General features: G+C 32.2%; 1 protein-coding gene across 2 annotated transcripts; it reads left to right on the top strand.

The window, feature by feature from the left end:
• Positions 1-1,061: 1,061 nt before the first annotated feature.
• Positions 1,062-13,123, top strand: Ccha1 (neuropeptide CCHamide 1). 2 transcript variants are annotated; one of them, XM_076306915.1, is made up of 6 exons: positions 1,062-1,294; positions 4,519-4,621; positions 10,934-10,969; positions 12,000-12,252; positions 12,698-12,878; positions 12,959-13,123. In XM_076306915.1, exons 2-6 carry the CDS (start codon positions 4,534-4,536, stop codon positions 12,983-12,985), a joined length of 585 nt encoding a protein of 194 aa, XP_076163030.1. In that variant the 5' UTR covers positions 1,062-1,294; positions 4,519-4,533; the 3' UTR covers positions 12,986-13,123. The 2 variants fall into 2 exon arrangements, with proteins under 2 accessions (XP_076163030.1, XP_076163031.1); XM_076306916.1 differs by having other exon boundaries at positions 1,062-1,190.
• Positions 13,124-24,330: the final 11,207 nt, after the last annotated feature.

Raw genomic sequence — 24,330 nt, forward strand, 5'->3', positions numbered from 1 at the left:
CAAAGTTTCATCAAGCCTGACACGTATCCTACAGATTTTCCTTCATTGTACGCAATTTAAGAGAGGCGATAGGCCTACTCTCCCCACGTAATTGAATTTCGTTTTGCCTATGTTTCATTCTCACCAAATTCGCGTCTCATTTTAATTCCTGGTATCAGAACACATTTCGTCGAACAAGTGTTTATGAACATTTCATATCATAAATTGTGCCTGCAATAAGTTTTTTTCGTGAAAAATCTCAGTTTTGAAAGAAGAAAAATTCTGTAAAATCTTAAGACTCAGACTTTTTCGTATTTTTATTTATTTCTCCATTTGTTTCTATGTAATTTGTTATTATTATACTATATGATCAAATCATTTACTTTCTTCTTAATTTTGATATATTCTTCCTCTGAATTTTTCAATCACTTTTTTAAAAATCATCCTATATAATTCGTAGTGAAACCATTTAAAGTTTTGGCCAAGTATACAGACCGAAGTTAACATAAATAGTCTAATATCTATTTTACGTTTCATTTAATCTCTTCGTGCAAATGTTTATTTTCTAAAAAGAAATTTTATAGTAAAAGTAAAGTTTGTGTCATACCTGTGTTGCTCAGAGGTATTATTGTGATCTAGTTATCATCTAAAATCTTCCATAGTAATAACGAAGACCACGTATACTTTAAATAAAATACTGTAAATAAATTCAAGGAAATTTAAAATTCATAACATCGATGGATTAAAAATTGATTCCCTTTACAAAGCTGTTTCGTGACAATCCTGATTTCATCCGTTTGCTTCTCAATTGTACCTCCTCTGATAGAAAATATTTTATTTCCTACCGTGACAGAGGTCCCAGGAAAATTGGGAAACGCGAATCCGTAATTCTTAAAAACATGCACATCGCCCTGCTGTCTGATCTTGTGGAACAGGATAGTCCTATCCGTCGACGCAAGGTGCGCGCTCCGGAGGCGCATGGATCACCAGCCCCACTATGCACCACCATGCTCCACAATGTATCTGACGCATCTATAAAAGCACCCGACGCGCGACCTGCCACCTTCGAGTTTACTCGTCGAGCCCTTCGATCGAGATCCTCCGCAGGCGGAGCGTAGAATTTCGAATTGGTGAACCCGTGCAACTGATCCAGCTACTTCGTCGTTGCAAACCTCCTGGTTCCGTACCGGTCTTTTTTTCTCTAATCCAAGGTGAACAGCGATCAACTTAATACACTCATTGTCAGTCCTGAGAGCTTCTGCATATCTTTGCTAATCACATCCGTAGCTCGCAAATTTATCTGCCAAACTGTAAGGTAAATATCGTAATTATCGTCATACTTTTCGACGCTCACATTAAAGGATAATAAAAATGTCTGTACCTTCTTCTCTTGCCCACTTTATATAATAATATAAAAACGGTAGGGCACTTTATCTCTCGGTATATTGTATTTCTTTTGTAATAATAACAGTTTCTTTCGTATTTAAATTCTTAAGGAATAAGTGATTAATACAAAAACATTCGAATTCAAATATCGCGGATAGAAACAATGTAGATAGAAGTGATCGAGAGTGTAATAGAAAAACAAAATAATTGCTGTTTTAACATTTTTTTTTTTAAATTAAAATAAAATTGTAACATTTGTCTACAATCTCGATGCATTGTCACGATTAACGTAACGATTACAGTCTTGCCAATATCAATAAATTTGAAACAAGTGGTTTACTACAGATAAAAACAAAATTTATCAGAGTTTTAATAATCATGTGGAAGAAATAAATTGAAAGTGTCGATATTTGGATTACGTGTTGATATTAAGTGTACTTAATTTACTCTGTGTTGTTATTACGGAGTATTTGGTGAAATATTTACCAAATGAAAGGGGAAAGGTTGTTATGGAATTATTCGTTTCATTGTAATGCAATTTTAAATAATATTGGTCGCTCTGTTACGTATCAGTCGCAATATGTGTTTATTTAATTTAGTTAGATATTTCGAGCCTCCATTAAGAATTCTGTTAAATTAATAAATATAATAAAGAAAAAGGTGATAATATAATATGGAAGATTTGAATACACGAACAAAAATTTACTTTCAATGAAAGAGTTAAGTACGTGTCTTTTGATCTTCTGGCAACGAAGTATGATTTATCGTTTCAAATTGTTAACATACGTATGTACACCGACAAACGTCCTCTTTTTTATTATTAATGAAATTTTTCACTAACTATGAATTCACGATTTCGAAAATTTCATATTTATTTCCCGGGGTTTTTTCCTTGTAATTTTTTAATTATAAAAGTTCAATGATCAATTAATAGGGCCAGATTAAAGCCATGGTGTATTAAAACCACCGTCCGAGACTGATTGTGTTAAAGGATGTATAGAGAAAGTCTGCTTTGAAGGAAAGTGGGCGAAGTTTGCCTCGAGATTTTAATCCCATCAATAGGATTCAATCTAATCTACCTCCGAGTAGTTTTTGGGATCCGCTCTTTTGAATTTGGGATGCTCTTATGAATTTTCCTCTTGACATAGACATTTGTAGTTCTACTTATATAATTACAGCACGTGAGTTAATCTTAACGGAATGATTAGATAAAATTACTTCAGACGTAAGAGCGGAATATCTTTGGAAAGAATCTATGTACAAAGATAATTGCGGTCTCTATGTTTAATCAAGATCAATTTTAAATGCAGACATTTAAGAATTCGAGAAAACTGACAGAACTCATATGTGTAACAACGATAACTTGTTATTTTATGTTCATATAAATAAATGAGTTATGAAGCAGTGTCGTATATGTATATGTGACATGTTATTCTAAATATTTAATTTGCCTATTTGATGTATACGTTAAATTAAATGAAATCAAAATAGTACATGTGTAGATACATAAAATAGGGAATGTGTTGAAACTGAAGAAGCAGGAAATAATTTATAGTTGAAATAAGGGAATTCGATGTGAATAGAAATGTGTACAAAATATTTCATTGTTATCTGCTTTTACTAGATTATTCTTTAGACTTTAGTTTGTTCTTGTATTACTTCCTATATGACTGTTTCGAGATACTCTTTCTATTTCTTTAAGTATGGAAATTACTACCTGTTTGACTCCTATTTCTTACCTGTGCTAGGTCCTTACATTCTTTTCCTTTCAAAATGAAAGGTTACGAGATCAAGTGACTTAAGGGATGAAACGGGATCTAATTTGAGGAGGGTGTGAAAGAATTTGTCACCAAGATTGAGCATATTTTCTTTTACGGAATAGTTGCTTATATTCTGTATGGAAATGTATAGTTCGGAGGGGAGAGATGATATTTTCTTTGTTCCATACTTTTTTTATGATAAAATTACATTGAATGCAAAATCTTGTCGTGTAGGATGTTGGTTATAATTTGTGTAAAATAATGAAATCAACCTTTAGATAAACATACATACATATGAAGCATAATAATGGTTCTGTCAGTAATGCAAAAGTTGCAAAACCATATTTTTGTTTCAATTTTCTGACTTTTTCCGTGTCAATAAGTCTTTGCTTCTGCCTTCGTAAAACGTTTCAATAAAATCTGATTAATTTATTAAAAATTTATGACACTGTTACATGTTGCAAGACTTTTAATAAGTCTTAACTCGTATAACCTGCTGTTACACGTAATATACTTTTCATTTGCGCCGTAAAACGAAAGATTAATTTACTGACTAGTTTTATTTGGAGAAAAAAAAGTATGATACTAGAAAGTGAATTTTTTTATTACACTCGATTTTAATTTGAAACACTGCTTTGGTAACATTAAAATGAATAAGCTTTTGTTTATACATTTTGTTATATGACTTTTATTGAAATTAACTTTTCATAAAAAACGAACATAAAAATATAAACATTTTCGTTCCTTTCATATTTTAAACCATTTCTGGATCCATAGCAGATTTTTAATATCATTTTATGTATTTTAAAAGCGAATACGGGTATATTGTAACACAAATTGCATGGTCTGTGAATTACTAAACAATCAATAGAGTCAATGCACAAACATTGTATTCTCTATAATTATAAAACAATCAATGCAATTAATTTTAACATGGTATTAAACATTCTTTACTCCAGACCATTCGAAAATTTCTGTTATAAAGTATTCAGTCAACAATAAATATGTGTCAATCTTTTTAATTTTTTATTTACTAGTCAGTACACGACATTAATAATTACAAAATATTACAAAGTTTCTCTTTCTTCCTTGAAATCGCATTTAATGAAAATTTAGGTACAAATAGTAATTTTATATTAATAATTATTTATTAATTATTCTAAATATACATTTTTGATAATAGTTACATTCCATGATTATTAATGATTCCCAATTGTCTGGAAAACGTTAAGGTCGATACAACATTAGAAGATTACAACAAATATTTATTAATTTAATATAAATATGCATTGTACCAGAGATATATTACAAAGTATAATATTATTGAATATTTTGTATTTTTATTACAAAATTGTCAAACCGTTAACCATACGTTTCTTTATTAATGATGCAGAACACAACTGATCACATGGCGATCGCTTCGGAAACTTCAGTGACGATTTACATACGCACTTGGTCTTTCATGATACTTTTCTGCTTCGCAGGCTGCGCAGCTGGTACGTACAAATTTTAACAGTACTATTATTTTTTGTCTGTTAAAAGTAAAGAATACTACAACAATTCCCGTTTTCAAACGATGTTCTGTTTTATGTGATAAATTCTTATTGTCATCAGCTTGAGATAAAAATTGTTACCTACTTCACTTTCAAGTAAAGTAGCGATTCCGATTTTCTTATTTTAAAACAGGAATTATAAAAATATTTATAATCGAATGAATTGACTTGACGGTAAATTCCGTATTATATTTTGTACTGTTTGCTTTATAATTAGACTTGAAAATTCATAAATTAGCATTACACATGCATTTTCTCATTTAGTTTTACATTACTGTTGCCTTTCCATACATATCATTGTTAGCATCGTTAAAAACATACATCAAATTTCTCATTGTCTAAAAATTTTAACAGCTACTACAGAAAAAGTATTTCCTTAAAAAACTCTGAAAGTGAATGATATCGACAAGAGAGACTAAAGAAAATCCTTTGATTATTATTTCAACAAATTCTATGAACGTAAACTTCTCTGAAGAAACTAGTAAATTTTGCAAAATGAGTTTCTATATCTTACAATTAACTAATCAAAAGATATGCTTATATCCATTCCATTTTTTCCAATCTTACTAACATTTTGTAGAAAAAAATGCGATTAAAAGAATTATAAACTATTTCACAATATTTTGTAATAAAGTTTCATTTTATGTAGCAAAATTACCTTTGGGTCTCATGTAACTACAATTTCTGATCTACTTTTCCGTATCATTTATTAAGATTAAATTGAGGTTAAATTAATAGCAGTATGTAGCTCTATAACTCGTCCTCGTTTCTTTATCTATCATTTTCTTTTACTTAACATTTTATATTGTATATAAATATAGTGTAAAAACGTGTGATTATTATTATTATTATTATTATTATTTCATAGTTCACCGTGTATATACTTCTACAGCATTTGCATATTAATGCAAGTCACTATAAATTTTATGCTAGCCCTATAATCATAACAAAGCATATAACCAACCTTTAGAAATTAACAGTAAATGCAACTGAAAATTAAAAATTAATGCTCGTTTCACAATCTATTGTGAAAATTACTTTCACGACGGAAAATGTACTGACTCTTATAGTGGGTATTTTTAAACTTCGATAATATTTAATTATGGAAGATTTCTTACGTATATAAACAAATGGTCCGGTATCATCCTTTAAGATTGAAAACGAGATAGAATCGTTTTCAAAACATCACTGATGTTTTTACTTTCTACGTCTTCGTAATATTATGTAGGATGGTATGTTATTAAATTTTATAAAGAGAAGGATAAATGGGATAAGTATTACTAATGGTGAAGTTTTCCCGGCAAAAATGAATCGAAACAAACTTATTCGAAATATTTTTAATTATTATGGAATATTTTCATTATACGGACCAAATCTTCAAATTTTGTATAATTATAAATAATCCGATTTAGATAGTATATGAACTCAATTATCTTCAGAAAACGCCACCAATTCATTGACAATACTCTCGTGAAGATAGAATAATAAATATAAAAATTTCATGTAGTCAGGGACTACTGTATTTGGTTCAGTGATACTTTATTACATTTTAAGCGACCACCTACTAATAAGACGGAAAATATAAAACGCTTTAAAAAGATTCTAATATACATTTAACGATAATTTTTCCCACCACAACACGTTTAATTTATCCGTTGGTTTTCTTTTATTTTATTTATGGCTCGCAGCTTTGTACACGAAGAAGAAAATCACGGTACCTGACATTATATCGGAATGTAAACAAATATGAAAAAGACGTCCGCAATTAATCCGGCTTTCAGGCGGAAAGTAATTATGAGCTCTAAAAGTGAACTAGCTTCGCTCACCCCGCGTTGTATTTATTAAGCGCGTTATAGATCGCCGAAGTTCTGCAAAATCCAATAAAACGTGAGATCGCGATACACAGGAACAACAATCTACGCGTTAAAAAATTATACACCTTTTTAGGTTTACATGATTTGTCTCGAACTTTAAATAAGTAATTAAGAAAGAATTACTGATCGTGTTTAAAAATAATTACTCCTGGTTTTTTGCTTTCATTCGTTTCTATTTCTTCACACACCCTCATGGAGTAAATTGTTTACTATTTTGAATATTTAGCTTGATAATAAGAACTACAAAGGGCAAATTGAGGAAATTTCCTTCATAATGTGTTGACTCTTGATTTTATACTTTATTGTTTGTTTCGGTTAATTGTAGTATACACCCATGTGCTTTATTTGAAAATAATTTTATAATTAAGTCACGAATATAATAATAATCAGTCATATTTTTATTACAGAGAGGTATTACTTGGAACATTTTATTGCGTTTTGAACCATAGAGCTTAAAAGTATATTATATTATTCAAGTTGTATACAACTGCGTCCTTTAATATCATTTCCCATTAGTTCATGTTATTATTCGATGTAAATGTTCCCTACTGAGAATCATACTTTGTGAACATTAATTTGAAATTTATAAAGAAATGTAGATAAAAAAAGATCTTCCTCGTATCTTTCTTTCGCAAATGAAAAAAGTTCTCCCTTTTATTTAAATATACTTTAACAATAAAATAGAGGTAATTACATAACTGTGATCTTAAGTGATTGAGCTCAAGTAATTATAATAAATTCTGTAAACTAGCTTTAATTATGTAGAATTTTATTGTTTAAGTATATTTCTAAAAATTTCTTATAAATATTAAAAATTAACCAAAGTATGCTAATAAATAACTTAATTTAAAAATAATAAATAAAAATATTAAAACAGGTACTTTAGGTATACTTAAATATGTGAGAACATTTTTAATAATACTTATCCTTAATAATTCAATTTACCCGAAACGCAATAAATTATTTAAAAATTCGACAGTACAAACTTGTAAATGAATCTCTTAATCCTATTAAAATTGTATAATAGGGTTTTCATTTAATTACGCCGTAAATAATTGTATTCTTATATGGGTTGTAACAAACAACCTAATAGGTTGTTCAGTAAATTTTGTCAAACGACAAAACTTATTGAGCAACTTAGAAGTGACATACCGACACGCTTCACACAATTTTCTAAATATTATTATTCTTGATTGAAAGGTTGTTATTAAATGCGTAACTCACACATAATAGAAAGACTAGCTTAACATAAGCAATAATAACGAGGTTCCTGCAACTTCGTTAATAGAATCATTCGTGGTTCCTGTATAGAGTTCGTTTCCATCGAACGCGTTAAATTTTAATTGTATTTACGAAATCCCCGTTTATTCGTATAAGATTAACTACTTTAGGCATTTTCAGGAGTTCAGTACTAGTAACCTGTTGCAGCTAATCCTTGGAAGCTGAGGTTTTGCTGTCGTATCAGTTCAAGCTTTCAATGATAGGTCCTTAAACAAACAAGTGATAGAATCTTCGTGAAAAAATAAACAACTCTGCTCGAAAAAGATTATAAATTTAGGAATGGAAACTATACCACTATATTTTTGAATTTATTTAACGTTACAAAATACGAAATTTAATATCTTTTTTTGATCATTGAGAGAACTGTACTTCATGTTTCGACAACCTTGATACTTCGAAAAGTACAAACTCGAGTTAATTTACTTCCTATTAGCATATTTTTGTCCCTTTAAACATATTTAACATGGTCTCATATATTTAAGAAATAACAGAGACATTTAGGTTCACCCTTTTAAATATTTTATTTTGTACATCGAAAATTTTCAATAACATAAAAATATTTGTTGGAATTAGGATTAAATAATACGATTTTTGTTTAAACTCTTCTCATTCTGTATACTAATATTTCATGTCAGCCTCACGTATCTTGTCGTGTGATAACGTGTACGCATTCGCTGGACATGGATGACAGAACAAAAAGTAGTTTTCGTTTGCATCACCGATTCGCCTTACTAGAAAGACAGTGAGAAGCAAACTAAGAAAGTAGGAACGCTATAGTGATACGTCATAAACATAGAAATCAGAAAGCCAATTGTCGCCTTTGTCACATAGTCGATGCAACCAGATATGAAAATAGAATCTCACACGTCTCTTTTATGCGTATTGTTTTGAACGACAGTGTCAATTGAACGTGTTACATACAATATTCGGTCATGTTAGTTTTTACATTTCTATAACTTTTCAGTGGTATCTAATCTATAGGTAGGTATAATTAGGTGTATCGAATACAAGGTAATAAATACTATTTGTCACGACTTTGACAGATAAATTTATGTATCTTTTGAAGATACGTTTAAAGCATTTCCTACAAAATTCATCTGTAACTTTGAAATTCAGAGTCACATTTTTATTGGATAATTTTAGCCATCAATTTTTCATAGAATAAGCTCTAAGAGTCAATCTTTATAGTGTCTATGTTACATTTTTATTTATGTATGCGTATTCTAATCGACAAAAGGGTAAAAAGTTTGAAAAGAATATGTATTCCATAGATAATGATGATAGGTAAAGACTGATGAAATTCTCTCATTCGGAATGGGATCGATACAATCTCTTTCTATTTTTAATTATATGTAGTTAAAAATTTTTCAGACACATTTAAAATAGTGTATAATTCAAAATAATTAAAATCAAGTCATGTTTTAATTCTTTTCGTTCAGGAAAATCTCCCTAATCTATTACTATGTGTTATCTTATATAAAAACATTAAAATTGCACGACTTTATATTTATTTCAATATATATTGCTATATCTTCTTTAATCTCTTTTCCGTTTTCTTTCGTAGAACTTACAAATATTAGTAGTTTATCAGTTTTCTGTACTTTTTCAATAGACGTACTGTTTTTCCATTCTTAGAGAAGTTGTCGTAAATAATCTTCTTTATTTTGAAGTTTCCGTAGAAGAACATTATTTTTAATGTAGTGTATATACACAGTGACTGTGGAACATCTAAGATACAGTATATTATTTTGTTAGATGGAAAATAGAAAACAAATGGTGAAGGGAAATATGTTTGAGAAAGTCTAACTTTCTTCAAACGACCAGAATTCAGTACACACGTTGTCTGGAATATTTTTAACTCTTTTCGAATTACTATTTCACACGGGACATTTACGATATTACTTTTTTACAATTCTTGAAAATTGTTACTAATAATTGCAGAAGATATTGCAATGCTTTCCACATTTGTTGAATATAAAACATAGAATTATAAATTGTAATGTAAACATTTCCAAAAATCAATACATCATGTATTTATTAATTTAATTTCATATATTCAATTTTACTTGTTATTAATATATTTTATAATTTTAATAAAATCGACACTAGCAAAAAATTGTATAAGGAAACTCAAAAAGACTGTTATATCAGATTTAATTAATAATTAATAAATTTGTTACATCAAACTTTTCAATTAAACTTATTTACTCACTTATCAATCCGATTAATGTCAAATTGACTGTAATAACGTTTGTTCAAACAATATCGTGTTTACAAACGTCAATAAATTCCAACTTTGTTTGTTTTAATGATAAAAATTAGAGCTTTATTCGGGCGGTATGTATATGAATATGGAAGTTTAACTCGTGTAATGAAATTACGTAAAAGTCAATTGATGGCGAACTGTATGCACATCCTTCCATGTTTCGTCATATATGAGTCACGTGAAATTCCCGAAACTTTTCATTCTCGCGCACGAAGCACTTCGACGCGCTGTTGAATTTTTAATTAAGCCAGTCCACCGTGAAAGTACCCGCAGTTGTATTGTGTTAAACATAATTTAAAGAACCTTAATGAGATTCACTCGTCCACCTTAGATTTTTATTAAACGCGTATGTTAGAAAATATGAGCATCCTGCATGCACGTCACCCATTCACAAACTATACATTCACATATTATATAATACACTTAGTTTTCAATTCACTTCTTGTCCTTTTTAGTCCGTACTTTTTTTCACCTTTTTATCGTTATCCATTGTACTTGTTATATGTATAAAATATATATGTATTTCGTTACCTAAATTCATAAGTATGCAATGATTCGATGTGTAAAAACTGTTAACACTAACTAGCAGTATAAATATAATGTATTCTAAATTATTATCAATTATCAAATAAAAAGTGTACTTCTTTTTACCATAATAACATTAACAACTACTATAACTATAAATTACTTTGAGTTATTATCAATTACTAATTACAACAAGCATTATAATTATTTTTATCCCTTGTATATAATAACTACTGCAGTCAATAAAGAACATCATTTTTTGTTTATCTAGAAATTAAAATATTCATCATGAAATACTGCTTGTTTCAGGTTCTTGTCTGAGCTATGGGCATTCATGTTGGGGAGGTACGTCTTTATTTATTTCTACGCCAACTATGGCCATAATTGCAAGCATGATATAATCAAAACTATACCAAAAAGTATTTGTGAATGTAATTACTATATAAAAAATTTGAAAAATTATTAATTTAAGATATTTTAGAAATGAGAAAACAGTGTAATATGTTTATAGTAACTACAGTATTTAAGAGTACACAAATCTTACGCTATTCATGTTACATTATTACGATGTCGATAAAACTTTGATTCGATAACACTATAGCATCAATAGTACGCATGCAAGGAGATTACGTCTGAAGTTATAGCAGGTTTTATTCGTTTAGGGGCCATCTCAAGAACATTCAGGATAGATATACTACAATAGAAACATTGTTTTCCCATCTGAGGAAATGGTCACTTCATGAATAGGATCTGCCATAATTCCAGTCACAATCTCCTCGAAAAAGTGATGCAGCCCATACAATAGTCAATCATTTAAAGTAATTCATTTTTATTAGCAAATGACCGTGAACTCAATTGTGTCTTGTGTCAATCCCTTGGATGCTCTATGGTATTTAAAATTTACATTAGACAACTGAATTGACTGCTTTAAAATATTGATTTTCTGCATAAAAATTTTTGAACCAAACCAACCGAATGCTTCGGGTTATGCTGGAATAATCATTCCTTGTAACAAACGATAGTACATGTGTTTTGAAAATATGTTTGTACAAGTCTATCGATCCATAGTTTGTTCAATTCGAATGGAAGGTCCGGTTTCGGTTTTAGAAAAATACCTTTAGGAGCATTCGGTTTTCACTCAAAAATATCACTGTTGGTTTAAGGTAACAGACGTTACGTCTACGAAAACAGTAGAATATTTTCGTGAATTTATTCTGCGTAACGAATCAGTGAATATTGCAATAATTATAATGCATCTTATTATAACAATGTAACATGTACTTTTCGTTCGATGAAACATATTAGAAAATATAAAATGAAAATAATTTTCTTACTGTGATCAAGAATGAGTTTTACGAAATTGCAATAATTACAGCTCATGGTAAACGCAGCGGTGGACATAACAACAACGCGTATTTCGTTGCATCGAAAACGATGAACGATGTGCAGCAAGATGTGCCTTCGATCCCAAAGGAACAATGGATATTGTCTCGTCTAATCGCTCGGCCCTTGATGTCTACCAAATATAGAGAAAGATGGGACAGACCTTTCAAAATAAAAACGTATCCTCCACAGCATTGGGAGAACAATGAACTAAATGCACATACGATTGGTGACGAGTCAATTAGGTAAGTAGTATCGCCGTAAATAGTACCGTGAAATGGACTGTTTAAATGTCCTTTTGTGACGATTAAAAAACTGTAATAAGGTGAAGTAACTCCAAACATTTTTATTGTTCGAACTATTTCAATCCTGTTCAGAGACAATATAATGAAAAAAAAATCCAAGAGAAGAGTGTATTTTAATATAATAAAGAATGTACAAGAGAGTAAATATGTTTATAAACACAAGTATTGTTATTGCGTGTGGTTGGTGATGGGTGGATATATTATATATGTATATTAGTATTAGATTAGTATTATTATTGACTAGATTATCCCCTTGTATATAATTCCCTTGATATTGTGTGAAAAAATGACTGAACAAATATTTTCCTGTTATTATATGCAAATAGTAAAAATTTGTCTTAAGAAGTTTTTCGATAGAATAATAAATAACTTACCTTTTTTACAGGGATCAAAATAATAATGAAAATGGAGACGAAGGAAAAAAGAGAAATATTAACGACATACAGGACCTTGTTGGAAATGTCAATGACGAGCAGAAAGAAATACCAGAAATATTATTAATATCGAATAATGGAGACAATGAACATGGCAGTAAACCGCAAAACGTAGAGCTGTTTAAGTTTCTGGTGAATTGAAGTTTCATAAATAACAGAATTTTTATGAAAATATTTTTATCAAAATGTTAATTTGCCGTTTTCGTTTACAGAGTGATTTCAACGATAACTTAGAATGAGCAGATCAACCACTACCGTAAAACATAATGTAAAATAGAAATTATCATAAATGTATTGTAATTCAACTAATAAGAATATTGTTTAAACCACACGATTAGTAATTTTGTTTCTCAAATAAAACTTGGATGACTATCTTATCAATTTTTAATGTACACCTCCAATTATTTATGGTTTAATACCTTTCCAATATTTGAGATATCTATTGTTTCTTCTTATGATCAGATTATCGATTGAAACCTTGAATTGCAACTCTACTATAATAAACTACTCTGAACTTTACGATGTTACTAAAATGACAATCGTATTCCATTCACTACTGAAAATTAGAATTTTTAATCAATATTCTCGGCATTCTCAGTATTTGCAGTCTCGTTTATGTCTGTATTTTCCTTTGGCTATGTCTACGTTTTGTCTCGATTAACTCTGGGTTAGGTCTGCACTCTGTCCCGGTTAGGTATGCGCTCTATCTCGGCTAGGTCTGTGCTGTATCCCGTGTAGACCTTGATTCTGTCCCGGTTGTGTTTGCGCTATATTTCGGTTACGTCTGTAGTTGTGTAGTTCTGGATTCTGTCGCGGTTAGGTCTGCGCTCTATCTAGGCTAGGTGTGCGCTTTGTCTCAGAAAGCTCTGTGTCAATTCTGGGCTCCATTCCGATTAGGTCTCCACTCCATTCTGACTGTAGTTTATATAATCGTTCGCAACGCACAAATAAGATGCATATTCTAACATTAATATTGGGAGTATACGTAAATGTTAATAACAATCGCGTAGAGGGAGAAACATGCTCTACATATCGAAATTATAGTTTGCATATATGCATATATATTTTGAACGCTCAGTGACACACATATGTCACACGGCAATGATGTGAGTTGCCATCTACTGGAGACTAGATGAATTACACTTAAGGTGTGAAAACACCTGGTGGAGAAATGCTCAAGTTTGTCGAGGAATTGTTCTGACTTTCATCAATAGGTGGCTCCACAAGCATTATCTACCCTACTTATCTGTAATGTCGATAAATTATGCTCGTGGCGCTCTCTATTGGTGGAAATAAGAACAATTCCTCAACCAACTTGAGCGTTTCTCCGCCAGGTGTTTTCACCCCTTAAGTGTAGTTTACCTATTCTCCAGTAGATGGAAACTCACTTCATCGCCGTGTGACATATGTGTGTCACTGAGCGTTCGGAATATATATGCTTATATACGAACTATTTTTTCGATATGTAGAGAAATATTCATTTATTTTATCGCATGGTTACTTCGATTGTCTTTGTTCGATCTAACAAATATTTCCAGAAAGTAATGACTTTCAAGCCATTATTTATACTAGAACATTGTTAATAATTGTTTAATCTACGGTCCTACGACGGTTCTTAATAATTATGATAAATAAACATCAAGATATTGCGAAACTTACGAAGGCGAACGGTTTCGTTGAATGTTTGTTCATTTCCGCGGTTGTTACTAACATTTATGCATGTTACCAATATTGATCGAACAATGTGCATCTTATTTATGTATTGCAATTAATTAAGAAACTGATAGAAATTGATTTTGATCGATACTCGATGTTAAAACGTGTATCGTAAAGTTTTTAAGCATGGAAAGTAACAATTGTTCATTAAATACATTAATTTAATATTTGTTTAATTCTTATAATTTACACAACACGCGTAGAAGTTGTGTTTCTTACATAAAAGTGCCGAAATTCAATTAATCGCTTTTTTAGATAGAAAAATCATCGCGATGAAGACTTGTGAATCGATAATCGATACCTGTAGCCTTGAAAATGTCAGTTGGTTCTCAGCGAAAAATTCCTTCGCGAACAAAGAATATTTCAACCAAATGATATTTTAAGCCATTATTTATAGTAGAATATTGTTAATAATTGTATAAACAACGATCCTACGACGGTTGTTAATAATTATGATAAATGAATATCAAGATATTGCAAAATCTGCGAAAGCGAACAATTTCGGCAAATGTTTGTTCATTTCCGCGATTGTTATTAACAATTACGCGTGTCCCCCATATTAATCGAACAATGTGCATTTTATTCATGCACTACAAATGATTAAGTAACTTATAGAAATTGATTTTGATCGAGATTCGAAGTAAAAACGTGTTTCGTAAAATTTTAAAGCATGGAAAGTAATAATTGTCAATTCGGTACATTAATTTAACATTTGTTTAATTCTTATAATTTACGCAAGACGCGTAGAAGTTGTATTTTTTACTTAAACCCTTTTTTAGATAGAACAATCATTGTGATAAACACATGTGAATCGATAATCGATACGCGTAGTCTTGACAATGTAGATTGGATTTCAACGAAAAATTCCGAGTTGGATCTCAAGGAAAATGTCAAGATATTGCGAAACTTGCGAAGGCGAACGGTTTTGGTGAATGTTTGTTCATTTCCGCGATTGTTACTAACATTTATACATGTTCCGAACATTTATCTTACAATATGCATCTTATTTATGCATTAAATATGAGTGATTCGCCTACAGCAATTAATTGCGACCGAGATTCGACGTATAAACGTGTTTCGTAAAGTTTTAAAGCATGGAAACTAATAATTGTCTATTTGGTACATTAATGTAACATTTGTTTAATTCTTATAATTTACACAATACGCGTAGAAGTTGTATTTTTTACTTAATCCCTTTTTTAGATAGAACAATCATTGTGATAAACACATGTGAATCGATAATCGATACGTGTAGTCTTGACAATGTAGATTGGATTTCAACGAAAAATTCCGAGTTGGATCTCAAGGAAAATGTCAAGATATTGCGAAATCTGTGAAGGCGAACGGTTTCTGTGAATTTTTGTCCCTTTACGAAATTAAAATTAATTTGTGTAGTTTATATAATCGTTCGCAACGCACAAATAAGATGCATATTCTAACATTAATATTGGGAGTATACGTAAATGTTAATAACAATCGCGTAGAGGGAGAAACATGCTTTACATATCGAAATTATAGTTTGCATATATGCATATATATTCTGAACGCTCAGTGACACACATATGTCACACGGCAATGATGCGAGTTGCCATCTACTGGAGAATAGGTGAACTACGCTTAAGGTGTGAAAACACCTGGTGGAGAAACGCTCAAGTTTGTCGGGGAATTGCTCTGACTTTCATCAATAGGTGGCTCCACAAGCTTTATCTACCGACATTACAGATAAGTATCTCCTTTCGAATGATATTTCCTACCGTGCGATAAAATAAATAAATATTTCTCTACATATCGAAATTATTGTTTGTATCCATGCAAATGTGTTCTGAACGCGCAATTCCAAACATTTGTAACGTGGTAATTATATGGGTTGCCGTCCCTTGGAGAACATATTTGTTAATTTTCGCGATTGTTACTAACATTTATGCATGTTCCCAATATTAATCGAACAATACGTATCTTATTTATGCATTACAAATGATTATACTTATAGAAATTGATTTTGATCGAGATTCAAAGTAAAAACTTGTTTCGTAAAGTTTTAAAGCATGAAAGGTAATAATTGTCCATTTCGTGCAATAATTTAACATTTATTTAATTCTCTTAATTTACACAATACGCGTAAAAGTTGTATTTTTTACTCAAAAGTGCTGAAACTCGATTAATCGCTTTTCTATATAGAAAAGTCATCCTGATAAACACTTGTGAGTCGATAATCGATATGTGTAGTCTTGATTTTAAGGTATCAAAGATTTTTTGAAATGTTTAAAGGAAGGCTAGAATGCAGAGAAATTACATTATGCTGATTTCGTTTAATTTTACATTTATTCGAAAGATGATACATATAAAAGTTTGTACAGAAATATTTATTTATTCTATCGCACGGTAGGGAATATCATACAAATGGAATTACTTATCTTTATGTCGATAATTTATGCTCGTGGCGTCATCTATTGGTGGAACTTAGAACAATTCTTCGACAAACTTGAGCGTTTCTCCACCAGGTGTTTTCACACCTTAAGTGTAGTTTAATACTTTCTCCAATAGATGGCAATCCATGTAATTTCGATATGTAGAGAAATATTCATTTATTCTATCGCTCGGTTTTTTCAATTGTCTTCGTTCGATCTAACGAATATTTCAAGAAATTGATGGCTCTCAAGCCATTATTTATACTAGAACATTGTTAATAATTGTTTAATCTACGGTCCTACGACGGTTCTTAATAATTATGATAAATAAACATCAAGATATTGCGAAACTTGCGAAGGCGAACGGTTTCGGTGAATGTTTGTTCATTTCCGCGATTGTTACTAACATTTATGCATATTGCCAATATTAATCGAAGAATGTGCATCTTATTTATGCATTACAAATGATTAAGTAACTTATAGAAATTGATTTTGATCGAGATTCGAAGTAAAAACCTGTTTCGTAAAGTTTTAAAGCATGGAAACTAATAATTGTCTATTTGGTACATTAGTTTAAGATTTGTCTAATTCTTATAATTTACACAATACGCCTAGAAGTTGTATTTTTTACTTAAAAGCGCCGAAATTCAATTAATCGCTTTTCTAAATAGAAATATCGTCGTGATGAACACTCGTGAATTGATAAACAATGTGCGTAGCCTTGACAATGTCGGTTGGATCTAAATGAAAAATTCCATCGCGAGCAAAGAATACATCAACGAAATTATATTTTAAGCAATTATTTATACTAGGACATTGTTAATAATTGTTTAATCCCTGATCCTACGACAATTGTTAATAAATATGATAAAGAAACATACAGATATTGCAAAATCTGCGAAGGCGAATTGCTTTAGCGAATGTTTATGTCTCTCGGCGATTGTTATAAACATTTTTGCACGTTCCGAACTTTTATGTTACAGTATGAAAATTAAATTTTATCGGAAAATTTAACTAACAGTTTGGTATACATATATTTCTCGATTTTTTATGAAAATTAATATTTATAAAATAATTAATGGTTTGCACTGTAAAAGCTGGGAATATTAATTATACAAAATGCATTTTCTTTTGCATTGTAAGTGAATAATTTCCTTACGAAGATAAATTTTGGTTGAAAATCGAGAAATATATGAATACAAATATTTTACTTTCATTTCGGATCACAATTAATTTCTGACAACTAACTAATGATTTATGATGCCTAAATAGGATGCACATTGTTCGACCAATATTGGGAACATGAATAAATGTTAGTAACAATCGCGGAAATGAACAAACATTCACCGAAATCGTTCTTCTTCGAAGGTTTCGCAATATCTGTATGTTTGTTTATCATAATTATTAACAACCGTCGTAGGACCATACTCTAGACAATTATTAACAATGTCCTAGTATAAATAATGGCTTAAAATATCACTTCCTTGAAATATTTTTTGTTCGCAAAGGAATTTTTCGCTGAGATCCAACTGATATTTTCAAGGCTACAGGTATCGATTATCGATTCACAAGTCTTCATCGCGATGATTTTTCTATCTAGAAAAGCGATTAATTGAATTTCGGCGATTTTATGTAAAAAATACAACTTCCACGCGCATTTTGTAAGTGATATGAATTAAACAAATGTTAAATTAATGTATCTAATAAACAATTTTTACTTTCTATGCTTTAAAACTTTACGAAACACATTTTCTTATGAATATCGACCAAAATCAATGTCTATAAGTGTCTTAATCATTTGTAATTAGATGCACATTGTTCGATTATAATTGGGAACATGCATAAATATTAGTAACAATCGCGGAAATGAACAAACATTCACCAAAACCGTTCGTATTCGCAGATTTTGCGATATCTTGATGTTTGTTTATCATAATTATTAACAATCGTCGTAGGATCGCAGATTAAACAATTATTAACAATGTCCTAGTATAAATAATGGCTTAAAATATAATTTCGTTGATGTATTCTTTGCTCGCAATGGAATTTTTCATTTAGATCCAACCGACATTGTCAAGGCTACGCACATTGTTTATCGATTCACGAGTGCTCATCACGACGATATTTCTATTTAGAAAAGCGATTAATTGAATTTCGGCGCTTTTATGTAAAAAATACAACTTCTACGCGTATTGTGTAAATTGTAAGAATTAAACAAATGTTAAATTAATGTATCTAATGAACAATTATTACTTTCCATGCTTAAAAACTTTACGAAACACGTTTTAACATCGAGTCTCGATCAAAATCAATTTCTATAAGTTCCTTAATTAATTGCAATACATAAATAAGATGCACATTGTTCGATCAATATTGGAAACATGCGTAAATGTTAATAACAATCGCTGAAATGAACAAACATTCACCAAAACCGTTCGCATTCGCAGATTTTGCGATATCTTGATGTTTGTTTATCATAATTATTAACAATCGTCGTAGGATCGCAGATTAAACAATCATTAACAATGTTCTAGTATGAATAATGGCTAAAAAGCCATCAATTCGTTGAAATATTCGATTAGATCGAACAAAGGCAATGGAAGAAACGGTAAGTCACCTTGGTGAGGGTATATAAGGAGCCCCCGGTTGTTTAAAATTTCATTCTTCCTGGAGCCTTCGAGGTGGACGGATCTCTTCGTTTTAGGTTTATGGAAGGGGGACCCCCCACCCTGGTAACCGGTACTGGCCGCCGGTAGGCGGTGGTCAGTACTGGCGACCACTCTCTCAATCCTTTCTTTTTTTTTTTTAATTGTTTCTTTGTCTAATTCATTCCATTTGTTCTCTGATTTTAATTTCTACTTGTTTTTACATGTTTATTTTTTTCCACTAACCAAATTCATTTCTATTTTCTATTATGCCTTGACTTTAGGTTTCTCTTAGGTTTCTCTTAGGTTTCTCTTAGATACATTCTCTTAGATGTATCGGAAAACGAAGAACGAAGAACGAAGAGGACTGATGTATTGCATCCTCCGCGGGACTGTTAATTCTAAGTAATGACTAAGTTAGTTTTAAGGTCACCCTGTACGAATATCTGTCATCTGCCGAGCAATTATCCAATCTTTAGCTTACTTTTGCTCGCTTGCTCGTTCCTCAGTCCGGCCACCTCTGCTTGTTGCATAAGCAAGTGACCGGCCGTGGAGGTGGACCGAACGGTCGATCGCCGTCTCTTCTGGTGCGTCCGCTTTGAGAGAGAATATGCTGCGAACGCAGGGACAGGTGTTCGCACCGGTCCCTGCGGAAGCCCTTGTGCCACAAGACCCTCTCTTCGTCATCCTCCGTGGGTCAGGTCCACGCTCTGCGTGGCTCCTGACGCGGAGTTGGGAGAAACGGGGCACTCCACGGAGTGGACGGCGTCGCGCGTATCCTTGAGAATCGGGCCCACTGAGGGGAAACGGGACCGACCTAGTAGGAGCAACTCCACGGTTCGTGTCGCGTGTTTCCCAATTTTGCCTAATTTTTCCATAACGTAATTGCTCGGCAGAATTAAACGAGGAGATCGAAGGAACATTGATTCCTTCTATCTCTGCAGTTAGAATAAGTTAGTTTTAAGGGTGTGATCTGCCAAGCAATAATCCAATCTTTAGCTTAATTTTGCTCGCTTCCTCGTTCCTCGGTCCGGTCACCACTGCTTCTTGTACAAGCAAGTGGCCGGCCGTGTAAGTAGTCCGAACGGTCTATCGCCGTCTCTTCCGGTGTGTCCGCTTCCAGAGGGGGCATGTTGCGAGCACAGGAGCAGGCATTTTTGCCGGTCCCTGCGAAAGCCTCCAAAATAAGACCCTCTCGTCGTAAAGATGGAGAAACGGGGCACTCCTCTAGGGGAGTGGTAGGCGTCGTTCGTTTTCTCTGGAATCGGAACCACGGAGGGGAAACGGGATAGACCTAGTAGGACCAACTGCACGGTTCGTGTCGCGTCTTTCCCAATTTTGCCTAATTTTTCCATAATGTAATTGCTTGGCAGAACTAAACGAGGAGATCGAAGGAACATTGATTCCTTCCATCTCTTTGGTTTAGTATCTTCGTTTGTATCGCGTGTCGAGGGAGATCGATGGAACTTTGATTCCATCTATCTCTCTCCGGGTCTCCGCTCGCAGCAACCTCCACGTGGTGAGACCTGGTAATCGGTATTACTCGCGACGAATGATAATTCGTCGTATGGTAGTACCGAGCTAATTGGCTGCGACTTTAGAATAGTTAGTTAATATATAAGAAACAATTGAATATTATAGTATAAAACACTGCTGGAACGAGCATAAAAGACCGAATACTTTTGTCAAATGTAACAATATGAATGTAACTCTAATGCATTTCAATAAATTCATTAAGTATAACATGAGTTGCTCTTCTTCCCATTTATTGCTCCCAATCCCTACACCTGATCCCGAATACTAAGACAAAAGAGGAGATCTACAAATTTCAACATGCGGAATTCTTTAAAAATGACGTCATTTCGAATAATCATAATGAATACCTTCTCGGCGACATTGTTCTCCCGATACCAAAGTCTGAAATTCGGGCATAAATTTTAGAAAATGTGCGATTTTGGGACTTTTGGTATCAAAAACGCATGATATGAGAGGAAGCAGCACGATGTCGCGGATTCTTAGAAATGACGTCAAATTCCAAGATTTTCCGCGAATTGAGATTTTGCGGGAGTTTCGAAGGAATTTTTGAACTCTTGCTAAAATTTTTCGTCGATTTCAGAACTTTAGTATCAGGAGTACTTTACACTCGAGGTGGTGTACTTCCGAGCTAATTGGCTGCGAATTTAAAATAGCTACTTAAGACCTAAGAACAAGTAGAATACTTTAAGGAGCAACATTTTTGTAATGCGTATGAAAGTTGGAATATGATGATGAAACGAAAGAATGCGATTGTATCACCGATGAGTTGATGTGTTTCAATAAATTCATTTCGAGGAACAACAGAAGCTTTCTGTTTTCCCATGTTTGTTTCCATTTCTTAATACCGATCCTATCTTATCGGTAAATCTATCGCATGTGTAGTACCTATAATCTAAGCATCATAAACAGAAACATCTCGCAAAAATTGTTTCATTTGTTTAATAAACTTAATAGTTTAACAGTTCTGATCTTATTTCGAATGTGTGGATGGACATAGAAGCACAGTTTATCTTACACGAGTGGGATCACGCAATCTGAAATACCGACCTCGAATGGTATCAGTGGTTTGTTTCACAATCTGTACTTGGTATGAATTAGATATTGCAGGAAATGTTATTTGTGTCAGGGTATTTTGACACCCGTTTACCATTTTAGTGTTACATTCATTTTTATCGATTCAGAACAGTTTACAGATGAGCGCTAAGAGCGGTAAGAATTAGAACTATTTGTATCGACAGCAGTAACACCTTATCCAAATACGAACTACCTATACATATAGTACTAGTTTGTACTAATCGATACATATCGATCTGTATTCCTTGATTAAATTACAATTTTACGCAAGATAGTTCGAGTTCCTATATTGATTACTTATAATGTAGTCTTGCTTTAATAGATTAAACTGTAATTTATTTCGGGGATACAGATCGATACATATCGATTAATACTAGCCGATGGTAATCGATTCGTATCGATTTGTGTCCTGGATTAAATAACGATACATTTTATTGAACTAAGTACAACTGTATTATGAATAAACAATACATGAACTCGAAATATCTTGCATGAAATTGCAATTTAAGTCGGGGATACAGATCGATACATATCGATTAATACTAGCCGATGGTAATCGATTCGTATCGATTTGTGTCCTGGATTAAATAACAATACATTTTATTGAACTAAGTACAACTGTATTATGAATAAACAATACATGAATTCGAAATATCTTGCATGAAATTGCAATTTAAGTCGGGGATACAGATCGATACATATCGATTAATACTAGCCGATGGTAATCGATTCGTATCGATTTGTGTCCTGGATTAAATAACAATACATTTTATTGAACTAAGTACAACTGTATTATGAATAAACAATACATGAACTCGAAATATCTTGCATAAAATTGCAATTTAAGTCGGGGATACAGATCGATACATATCGATTAATACTAGCCGATGGTAATCGATTCGTATCGATTGGTATCCTGAAGTAAATAATAATACATTTTATTGAACTAAGAACGATTGTATTATGCATAAACAGTATATGAACTCGAAATATCTTGCGTAAAATGGTAATTTAATTCGGGGATATAGATCGATATATATCGATTAATACTAGCTTGTATGAATCGATTCGTATCGATTTGTATAATAATTTACAATTTAATTTATTGAACAAATTACACCTAGATTAATACTAAACAATATATGAACTCGTGTTTAATTATAATACAGTCTTATTTATATCAATAAAGGTGTTTAAAATGTATTGCTTTTGATAGAGTCGCGATTGCAATTTTGGCGCGAAAGTTGCTGGCTACGTGGCGCTGCGTCCCGCTAGGGGTCGTCCATTTGCCCGGGAGAAGTCGAAAGGACTACACGCATCCGTATCCATAGATTCGAAAGATTCGAGAAATCTGCGAACATCGAGGTGCGTATCCCTTACCCGTTGATATTTATTATCTTCTAATCGATATTACTACTTTTGTTTCCTTTTTAACCGTATATTATCTAATATTAACATACTTTTGATGATAAATTCAGTCGGCGTCGCGAAAAAGATTCGCGGTACAGCGCTTCTTTCCCACTCTTTATCTGGTATTAATCGATACGTATCGATCTGTATCTACGGATTAAATTAAAATTTCGCGAAACTACTTCGATTTCGTATATTGTTTTTCTATAATACAGCCTTACTTACTTCGAGAAATATGTTTTAAATTTATTGCAGCCGTTAGAGGTTCTCGATCTTTCCAATTGAAGTTGTGGCGCTAGCGACGCGTTACCGGCGCCATGACACTTCGACATCAGTTTGAACGAAATTCGCGGATTATTGGAAAAATCTTCCAAGTGGTAAGATCAACATGTGCCATGTATGTGAGTATTCTACTTTTATTGTATTCAATTTAACTGTTGGAGGGGCAAACTGACCGTCCCTTGGAGAGCGCAGTTGCGACGTGCAAGCAAGGAAAGATTAAAACAAACTCTTTTGACGTTGATATGTGCAATAATTTAAAATTAAATTTTAACCTCATAGCGGTAATGTACGATGTCGATGGAGTATTGAAATAACTCATATATTACTGTATTTAGGTCGATGTGCAGTACGTTTTGGTATTGTTTATACACGAATGCCAATGATTGTTTCTAAACCTACCTTTACTACTCCCTCTCCGCCCTCACCCCCCACCCCTATTAACTACCCTTTCTTTTAGAAACTTTGATGGCCGCGCGCAATGCGACTAGTAGAGTCAGTGTTTGTTGCGTAGAA

This window comes from Ptiloglossa arizonensis, chromosome 3 (genome assembly GCF_051014685.1).
Source record: "Ptiloglossa arizonensis isolate GNS036 chromosome 3, iyPtiAriz1_principal, whole genome shotgun sequence".
In the NCBI taxonomy this organism is placed as follows: domain Eukaryota; kingdom Metazoa; phylum Arthropoda; class Insecta; order Hymenoptera; family Colletidae; genus Ptiloglossa; species Ptiloglossa arizonensis.

Coding starts and splice junctions, on each gene's coding strand:
- Ccha1 (XM_076306915.1), top strand. CDS start 4,534: ATGGCGATCGCTTCGGAAACTTCAGTGACGATTTACATACGCACTTGG. Junction 4,622..10,933: donor CTTCGCAGGCTGCGCAGCTG/GTACGTACAAAT, acceptor TGCTTGTTTCAG/GTTCTTGTCTGAGCTATGGG. Junction 12,879..12,958: donor TAGAGCTGTTTAAGTTTCTG/GTGAATTGAAGT, acceptor TTTCGTTTACAG/AGTGATTTCAACGATAACTT.